Source organism: Danio rerio, chromosome 4 (assembly GCF_049306965.1).
Source record: "Danio rerio strain Tuebingen ecotype United States chromosome 4, GRCz12tu, whole genome shotgun sequence".
Classification (NCBI taxonomy): Eukaryota; Metazoa; Chordata; class Actinopteri; order Cypriniformes; family Danionidae; genus Danio; species Danio rerio.
Genome location: NC_133179.1, coordinates 217,501 through 227,500, shown reverse-complemented (window position 1 = coordinate 227,500; position 10,000 = coordinate 217,501). Strand labels below are relative to the sequence as shown.

At 43.9% G+C, this 10,000-nt stretch overlaps 1 protein-coding gene across 2 annotated transcripts in view; it reads left to right on the top strand.

Annotated features, from left to right (window-relative positions):
* The first annotated feature begins 501 nt into the window (after positions 1-501).
* The window catches only part of tbk1 (TANK-binding kinase 1), a 14,924-nt gene continuing 5,425 nt past the window's right edge, over positions 502-10,000 (top strand). The window contains exons 1-11 of one of the 2 annotated variants that reach the window (XM_073946672.1): positions 502-547; positions 2,691-2,937; positions 3,436-3,576; positions 5,600-5,729; positions 6,217-6,398; positions 6,779-6,939; positions 8,507-8,617; positions 8,694-8,873; positions 8,976-9,172; positions 9,284-9,342; positions 9,739-9,830. In XM_073946672.1, the coding sequence (XP_073802773.1) occupies positions 2,851-2,937; positions 3,436-3,576; positions 5,600-5,729; positions 6,217-6,398; positions 6,779-6,939; positions 8,507-8,617; positions 8,694-8,873; positions 8,976-9,172; positions 9,284-9,342; positions 9,739-9,830 (1,340 nt within the window). In that variant the 5' untranslated portion in view covers positions 502-547; positions 2,691-2,850. The remainder of the gene's footprint in view (positions 548-2,690; positions 2,938-3,435; positions 3,577-5,599; positions 5,730-6,216; positions 6,399-6,778; positions 6,940-8,506; positions 8,618-8,693; positions 8,874-8,975; positions 9,173-9,283; positions 9,343-9,738; positions 9,831-10,000) is intronic. The other variant, NM_001044748.2, reaches the window with a different exon arrangement.

The window sequence follows — 10,000 nt, the reverse complement described above, 5'->3', positions numbered from 1 at the left end:
TGTATATATATATATATATATTTAAAAAGGAGAATATTTAAAAACATCACTCAGACTACTGTTTTGCATATAATAAATTACTATATTGGGTAATTTAATAAATAATATAAATAATTGTCATAATAATTGATGGTTCTACATTACTTTGAGGGGTAGACCTTAATAAAATACAATTTAAAGGGTAGCTAATGTAATACATATCCTGAATTATACTGTTTAACATTACCGTGGTTAGTTTTCTGCTGCTGTATCCCTTCTAGCAATATATAATGGCGGTCTCCATAATAGAGCTCTAGCATTTCAGTGAACACTAATAAAAACATGTTCAAACACAACACAAAACTTAGTATTTTAATGATAAAACTTTCAGAAACGTGTACGTAATGCACTATTATTTCCTGCATACTGCACACCCACTTCCGGCCTCCGCGCAGGTGCAGTAGTGCAGTGCTGTACGGGTAGTGCCCTAGACGGATATTGAGACACGGCTCTGCGTCTCTCATGTGATGAAAACACGGAAAACGGAAGAGACTGTCGTACTCTCGGGGTGAGAAAATAAACATTTATTCTGACAATAAACTCATGATATGATGGCCGCACAGCGCTCGCTGCATCGCGCGTCAGCTCGTCATTCAGTGTCGCGGCTTTACTGTGGTAAAACACGGTGAAGCAGCGGCGCAGTGTTCGACTGATCTGCGCGTTTCAGCATCAGAATAAGCCAGACTTGTGTTCTGACGCGGATATCCGTCAGTTTGTGTTCATAATAACAGCTCGCTGTATGATCATAACATGTTTAATTCTGTCAGATGTAGAGCTGACTTCAGTTTCTGTCGATTCGGCCTCATAATAACCCGCACACAAGCTCAGAACCGCACCATACCGACTCACTTTCGCTTTTATTTCTGTTTTAACCGATTTTAACCGCAGTTTCACGCAGAAAAGGCTGAAAGAATCACGCGCTGATGCGGGAAAGTCCCGCAGAACTGTGACGTCACGGCGCTCCGCGGCCAGATTGACAGGATCGTCGTTATTAACCCCGCGCGGGGTGTGCTGGAGTCAGCGTGAAGCTGTCGTGCTTGTGTTTCGGTGTTCGGTGTGAATGTCAGAGAAACGAAAGCTAAAGTGTTACGAAACCGAGCAGCTGCAGAGTCTGTAATATTCGCAGCAATGTTTGCTAACGTTCATAGTAAGTTAAGCTACGCGAACGTTCAGCTCAGTGTTCTGTATTGTTATTTTACAAACATGACGGCCCGATTGTGTTGAGTGTTCTGTCAGCACTCTATCTACTAATGTTTTAATGTGTTCATACTGATCATAATATTATTATTGACCAGAATGTGCTTTAAAAACTGTTTAATAAACATTGACCAAATCTGAGGAGTGTATTAGCACATGTTGAACTGTGCTGAAGTGTTCACAATAGAGGCAAAGTTGGTTATACATTCGGTCATTTAGCAGTCTCTATGTTGTTTAGCATGTTACTCTGAATATTCGATTGGACTGAGCACGCAAGGATGACTTCAAAACAACATCAGCTCTATCTAATTGACTGTGAACAAGGCTGTACTTTGATAATATTTGCAAAGAATGCTTTAATGAAGTTATGTTATTAAGGAGAATGTAGAAAGTCTGAATATCCCCGTATAAACCCACCTTTACCTCTATGTCTTCAGAACATCATTACCGGGCCAGAACACACTGAATGAGTATTCTGCTGACCTTACAGGGCCAGACTGAATCTGCGGACATTTTCTGTTATTTCTGTGCAGAATTTTGTTAAACATCTGTGGATTTATGCGGACTGATTCTGGGAGTATCATAACTATAACCTTCACCTCATAGAGCCCGAGTGGCCACATACATACAGCACATTTGAGCTCTTCAGTGGCTGTTAAAACACTCTGAATGTTTAGTTTTGTTACAGACACACAGGGTCATCCTGCAACTGTTCTGCAGCATATAAATGTCCCAAACACTGTTTTAACTGTCCAACATGAGAGAAAAATGTTGTCAAAAAAGATGTTATTAATGCATTAAAACAGTCAGGAAAAAGTGTTTAATGGAAACTTGCACCACAACTCCACATATATGGACATCATTTTTCTCTAAAGTACATCATATTAAAAGATGATACTGAGGTTTTATTCTAATTAGAGTCCAATAAGCCCGAATAGCAAAGAGAAATAAAAATGCATGTAAAAAACACAGCGAGCGCCTGAAGAGGTTAACACATTTAAACTTTTATTGATTGTCTACAATACAAATCCAATTAGATCCACTTTATCTGGTAAACAAAGCCAGTCTCTCTTATAATATCTGGACTGAAAGACTGAAATATTACTGTACACACTGGTTTATGAATAAATCATATCAATATTTTCATATCAGTCAATAATGTTACTGAAATTAATTTAAAAACTGAATAAAAATAAGTTTACACAAGTCAATCAACAGAATCAGTGATGGGCTAAACATCAGCAGGATTCTGCGTGTGGGTCTACTCATGGGTTCTGTTGCTAGAATGTTCATGATTAGCGCTGAGTGATCATCACAGTAACATGCTCAGCATAGGCATGCCATAATAACTGCGCTCAGGGTTTACTATGGTTTGTTAAATGGCATGTTATAGCATTCCTGCAGTATATATGTGTATTTACATGTTGTCAACGGTTTTTAATTCATTAATTTAGGGCAGCAGTGAAGGAGCATTCACCTCTAACCTGCAGGTCAGCCCACAGTTCAGCAGAACTCTGAAGAATAAGAGCAGAGTGTTGTGCTGATGTAGTGTTGGACTCTGATTTCTGAAGCTCATGCCTGTGTGGTGTGTGTCCAGGTGGATCTACAGTCATCATGCAGAGTACGGCCAATTACCTGTGGATGATGTCCGACCTGCTGGGTCAGGGAGCCACAGCTAACGTGTACCGCGGTCGACACAAGGTAAAGACATCTTCATCATCATCATCATCACACTGACCACCAGCATTCACTGGGTCTGTTCTCACACACACACACACACATGTACAGTTACATCAGTGCACTGTTCCTCTTTACCGATGTTCGGGTCAACAGTGGTGTTTATACATCACTACCTCCAATGTTCTGCTGGTTAAACTGAATCTAGGATGCGTCCCAAATCACATACTACCATAGTGTACAGCATGTGAGTCTAGTAAACACGTCTGAACTCATATTAAAGTGAAACAGTGTGTGAGGAATACCCAGATGATCTGATCTGATCTGGCGAGATGCTGAAATGCTCATTCTGATGGGTCAAATGATCACTGTAGGTCACTCGCAAAATAACTCCGCATGAATATGCAGATTTAAACAGAGCAGAATCTGGAGACGGTGTGTGTGTGGGTGTGTGTGTGTGTGTGTGTGTGTGTGTGTGTGTGTGGCTGTGCTGAAACCTTCTCTCTGTGTGCGTCTGAACAGAAAACAGGCGATCTGTACGCCGTCAAAGTGTTCAACAACCTGAGTTTCCTGCGGCCGCTGGACGTGCAGATGAGGGAGTTTGAGGTGCTGAAGAAACTCAATCACAAGAACATCGTCAAGCTGTTCGCCGTCGAGGAGGAGGTGAGGGAGACACGCTTCAGACCAGTGATCCATTACTGTAATCCAGCAGCTCTTCTCAGGAACTGCTCTCCAATACGTAGATTTACACTGTGTGCCTGTACTCGAGTATATGTTTAGTGCACACATTTACTCCACTCATTTCAGCTTCAGTCGTCATTCATGTGTATTGTATATGATCTGTGGTTATTAGCTGAGTGAAATGCAGCAGAGACACTCCAGCATTATTCCACTGGGGTAAGTCAGCAGGGGTGATGCCGAAAGACCAGATAATTCAATATTATACTGTATTCCAGTCTTATTTAGCTGGTTTTAAGGAAAATCTCTCTTCATTTTGACTCATTATTCCTGAAAACAACACTATTTTCTACTCGTCCAGGAAATGCTTCTTGATTTTATAATGTTTAGATATTTAGACTAAAAACAAGGCACAAACTCTCAGTGAAACTACACATAAACTCTATATATGACTACATTATACATGTATACTGTAACTACATGTGTACTATATACAGTTGAACTGAAGTATTCACCCTCTGGTTGTTGACTGGTTGTTAAGGCGTTGCTAAGCGGTTGGTAAGGTGTTCTGAGTGGTTGCTACACGGTTGCTAGGGAGTTCCAGGTAATTGTTAAGGTGTCGCTAGGGTGTTTTGAGTAGTTAGCTAAGGTTGTTTATGTGGTTGCTAAGATGTTGCTAGGGTGTTAAGTGGTTGCTAAGGCAATGCGAGGCGGTTGCTAGGGTGTTCTGAGTAGTTGCCAAGGCATTGCTGTGGCGTCTTATGTGGTTGCTAAAATGTTGCTAGGTGGTTGCTAGGGTGTGCTAGGTGGTTGCTAAGGTGTTCTATGCCGTTGCTAAGGGGTGGTTGCTATGGTGAGTGGTTGCTAAGGCATTGCGAGGTGGTTGCTAGATTGTTCTGAGTAGTTGCCAAGGCATTGCCAGGGTGTTTTATGTGGTTGTTAAAATGTTGCTAGGGTGTTCTGAGTGGTTGCTAAGGCATTGCTAGGTGGTTGCTAAATTGTTCTATGTCATTGCTAAGGTGTTACTAGGTGGTTACTAGGGTGTTAGCGGTTGCTAAGGCGGTGCTAGATCATTGCTAGGGTGTTCTGAGTGGTTGCTGGGCGTTTGCTAAAAGTTGTTAGGTGGTTGCTAAGTCATTGCTAGGTGGTTGCTAAATAGTTGCAAGGGTGTTCTGATTGGTTGCTAAGGCATTGCTAGGTGGTTGCTAGGTCGTTGCAAAGGTGTTGCTAGAGAGGTCTGAGTGGTTGCTAAGGTATTGCTAGGTGGTTGCAAAGGGGTTGCTAGGCGGGTGCTAGGATGTTCTGAGTAGTTGCTAAGGCATTGCTAGGTGGTTGCTAAGGTGTTACTAGGCGGTTGCTAACGTGTTGCTATGTGGTTGCTAAGGTGTTCTGAGTAGTTGCTAGGCAGTTGCTAACAAATTAGCATGGTTCTAGCATGAACTAGCATGTTATAGGCATGTTTCAGTATAAACTAGCATCTTGTTAGCATGAATTTAGTATGAATTAGCATGTTGCTAGTATGTTTATAGTATGAATTAGCATGTTGCTGATATGTTTATAGTATGAATTAGCATGTCGTTAGTATGTGTCTGGTATGGATTGGTGTGTTGTCAGTTTGTCCAATGTAAAGTCAATGGCAGTTTTTATAATGGAAGTCTATGGGACAGTTGCTAGGGTGCTGTAAGTGGTTGCTAGAGTGTGGCTAGTCAGTTGAAGGGTCATCAGTGATTGGCAGATTGGTAGTCTGAGTTAAATGAGCTAATTAGAGCTGAGTTGAATGTTGTCTTTCTCAATCCACCATAGCTGTACACATAACCTTAGACAGACGACACGAGCACTCGTACATCAGACAGAACTAAAGAGAAGGTGTAAGAGTTTGAGCAGAGTCTGCAGTTCCCTGTTGGTCTTCCTCATGTGTGACCCGTCAGACCGGTCTGTGTTCATAGTGGACGTCAAGCAGAACTAGTAACACTAACGCTAATGATGCGGTGTTGTGTTGTTCTGTCAGTCGAACACACGTCATAAGGTGCTGGTGATGGAGTACTGCCCCTGCGGGAGTCTCTACACCGTCCTGGAGGAGCCCACCAATGCGTACGGCCTGCCGGAGGACGAGTTCCTCATCGTTCTGCAGGACGTCGGTAAGATCAGTGTAATAACACAGGATTAATACAAGTTCACCACACACACACACACACACACACACACACACACACACACACACACACACACACACACACACACACTAATATACAGCTCACTGTTGAATAAAACACATCTGACGAGTTTCAAACATTCACTACACGTTAAACACTTTTAGAAATCAGCAGCATCACTAAAAACAACAACATTCATTCATTCATTCATTCAGCTAAGACCTTTATTCATCAGGGATCGCCACAGCGGAATGAACCGCCAACTATTCCAGCATATGTTTTACACAGCGGATGACCTTCCAGCTGCAACCCAGTACTGGGAAACACCCATACACACTCACACACACTCATACACTACGGCCAGTTTAGTTCGGCAGTTCCCCTATAGCGCATGTCAAACACATCACATTCACTCAAAACTAAGACTCAAATGAATCATGTGAGTGAATCGTTTGTGTTGTGTGTGATTCAGTGGCGGGAATGAATCACCTGCGCGAGTACGGCATCGTGCATCGAGACATCAAGCCAGGGAACATCATGCGAGTGATTGGAGACGACGGATTCTCTGTGTACAAACTCACCGACTTCGGAGCCGCTCGCGAACTGGAGGACGACGAGCAGTTCGTATCGCTGTACGGCACAGAGGAGTATCTGGTGAGAGAGCGACTCTAGAGTTTGGGTTGACGTTTGTCTTGTGTTGTTTTTCTATTCGTTAACTTCTTGCACAAATAACACTCCAGTAATATCACGAATCACGAATATCACGCCGCTGATATTCTCACATTAACCATTTTATAATTGAGAAAAAGGCTTTAAACATTATAGTAAAAACAACTTTCTGAAGGCATGAGTGCGTGATGTCATAAATACACACAAAAGTGCGATAAAAGCATTAAAATATTTAGCATCACATTATAAAAAGCATTCCAAAAGCAACGTTCCCGCAACGTTTGCAGATCATTGCTTTAATGTTTGTGTTTTGCGCATTCATTTATTTTTTATTATTTCATTAATTTATTTGTTTGATATTTCAGCATCCAGACATGTACGAGCGGGCGGTGCTGAGGAAAGACCACCAGAAGAAATACGGCGCTACGGTGGATCTGTGGAGCATCGGAGTCACGTTTTACCACGCCGCCACCGGCAGCCTGCCGTTCAGACCCTTCGAAGGGCCGCGCAGAAACAAAGAAGTCATGTAGGAGCCTTCATCTTCATCCACTCGGCTAGTGGAGTTAGCATGACGAGCTGATGTGTTCAATTCGTGGATCATCCTGTAGATACTAGTTTTAAACAGTAGATGGCGCTCTAGGCTAGTGTTTAACATTAGATGGCGCTCTAGGCTAGTGTGTAACAGTAGATGGCGCTCTAGGCTAGTGTGTAACAGGAGATGGCGCTCTAGGCTAGTGTGTAACAGTAGATGTCGCTCTAGGCTAGTGTGTAACAGTAGATGTCGCTCTAGGCTAGTGTGTAACAGGAGATGGCGCTCTAGGCTAGTGTTTAACAGTAGATGGCGCTCTAGGCTAGTGTGTAACAGCAGATGACGCTCTAGGCTAGTGTTTAACATTAGATGGCGCTCTAGGCTAGTGTGTAACAGCAGATGGCGCTCTAGGCTAGTGTGTAACAGTAGATGGCGCTCTAGGCTAGTGTGTAACAGTAGATGGCGCTCTAGGCTAGTGTGTAACAGGAGATGGCGCTCTAGGCTAGTGTGTAACAGTAGATGTCGCTCTAGGCTAGTGTGTAACAGTAGATGTCGCTCTAGGCTAGTGTGTAACAGGAGATGGCGCTCTAGGCTAGTGTGTAACAGCAGATGACGCTCTAGGCTAGTGTTTAACATTAGATGGCGCTCTAGGCTAGTGTGTAACAGTAGATGTCGCTCTAGGCTAGTGTGCAACAGTAGATGGCGCTCTAGGCCAGTGTGTAACAGTAGATGGCGCTCTAGGCTAGTGTGTAACAGTAGATGGCGCTCTAGGCTAGTGTTTAACAGTAGATGGCGCTCTAGGCTAGTGTTTAACAGCAGATGGCGCTCTAGGCTAGTGTTTAACAGTAGATGGCGCTCTAGGCTAGTGTTTAACAGCAGATGGCGCTCTAGGCTAGTGTTTAACAGTAGATGGCGCTCTAGGCTAGTGTTTAACAGTAGATGGCGCTCTAGGCTAGTGTTTAACAGTAGATGGCGCTCTAGGCTAGTGTTTAACAGTAGATGGCGCTCTAGGCTAGTGTTTACAGCAGATGACGCTCTAGGCTAGTGTTTAACAGCAGATGACGCTCTAGGCTAGTGTTTAACAGTAGATGTCGCTCTAGGCTAGTGTTTAACAGCAGATGACGCTCTAGGCTAGTGTTTAACAGTAGATGGCGCTCTAGGCTAGTGTTTACCAGCAGATGGCGCTCTAGGCTAGTGTTTAACAGTAGATGGCGCTCTAGGCTAGTTTTTAACAGTAGATGGCGCTCTAGGCTAGTGTTTAACAGCAGATGGCGCTCTAGGCTAGTGTTTAACAGCAGATGGCGCTCTAGGCTAGTGTTTAACAGCAGATGGCGCTCTAGGCTAGTGTTTAACAGTAGATGGCGCTCTAGGCTAGTGTTTACAGCAGATGACGCTCTAGGCTAGTGTTTAACAGCAGATGGCGCTCTAGGCTAGTGTTTAACAGTAGATGGCGCTCTAGGCTAGTATATAATGGTACTTAATTGCTTAGTAATTATTCAATTGTCCAATAATTGATCAGTAATTGTGTGTGTGTGTGTGTGTGTGTGTGTGTGTGTGTCTGCAGGTATAAGATCATCACAGAGAAGCCCCCCGGCGCCATCTCCGGACACCAGAAGTTTGAAAATGGGAAGATCGAGTGGAGCTCCGAGATGCCCATCTCCTGCAGCCTGTCCAAGTATGTGTGTGTGTGTGTGTGTGTCTGCGCAGCTCAACTGTGTGTGTGTGTCTGATTATGTGTGTGCGTATTCCAGGGGTCTGCAGAGCCTCCTGACGCCGGTGCTGGCGAATATCCTGGAAGCGGATCAGGAGAAGTGCTGGGGGTTTGATCAGTTCTTCGCAGAGACCAGCGACATCTTACACCGCATCGTGGTCTACGTCTTCAGTCTGCAGCAGGCCACGCTGCACCACGTCTACATACACACTTACAACACGTGAGCACACACACACACAGATCACACACAGATGAACATTCCTCACATTAGCTCAGTGTCCGTCCTCGGCTGATGTTTTCCTGCTGGGTGTGTGTTTTCCAGAGCGAACCTCTTCCAGGAGCTGCTGTTCAGACGCACCAACATCACTCCGTCCCATCAGGAGCTGCTCTACGAGGGCCGACGGCTCGTCCTCGACCCCAACCGGCAAGCACAAACCTTTCCCAAGACCTCCAGAGACAATCCCATCATGCTCCTGTGCAGAGACCCCGTCAACACCGTCGGCCTGCTGTTTGAGGACCGTGAGTCTGGCGCCGCTACTGTTGAAGAGATGATGCAGTTATTATTGTAGATCAGCTCAACAGTTATCATGTGTTAATAGCTGATCATAACCCTGCCCTGTGTGTCTGCAGCCAGCCCACCCAAAGTACAGCCGCGCTACGACCTGGACCTGGACGCCAGCTACGCCAAGGTGACAAACACTGAACTCCACTCCACCAATCAACCACGAACCAAACTTAAATACTATTGAACTGAACTGAATCAACACTGAATCAAACTGAATCAAAAAGGAAACTAACTGATTCTCTTATGAGCTGAATTGAATCAACACTGAACTGAAGTGAATCAATATTTAACTGAACCAATTCTTTATTTTAGTGAATTGAAATATTGAAATTACTGAATCAACCACAAACTAAATTAATAATAAAAACTGCCTTTAAACGGTGCAGAGAAGTGAACTTTCAGAACCAGTGTTTATTCACAGCAGCTGAGTTAGTGATCGTCTTTGGGTGTGTTTGTAAAGAGGTGTGTGTGTGTGTGTGTGTGTGTGTGTGTGTGTGTGTGTGTGTGTGTGTGTGCTCAGACGTTCGCAGGTGATGTGGGATACCTGTGGAAAACATCAGATTCTCTGCTTCTGTACCAGGAGCTGGTGAGGAAAGGAGTCCGAGGCCTGAAGTGAGTCAAATGAATCAATTGAAAAAGTGATTCATGATGAATCATCTTCTGAACTCTGACCACTCGTGTCTTTGTAGAGCTGCTTTTAAACTCGTCGGAAACTCTGAACTAAAATGAATCAATATTTAGCTGAACTGAATCAACCCTAACTGGATTGGTACATTAAAATA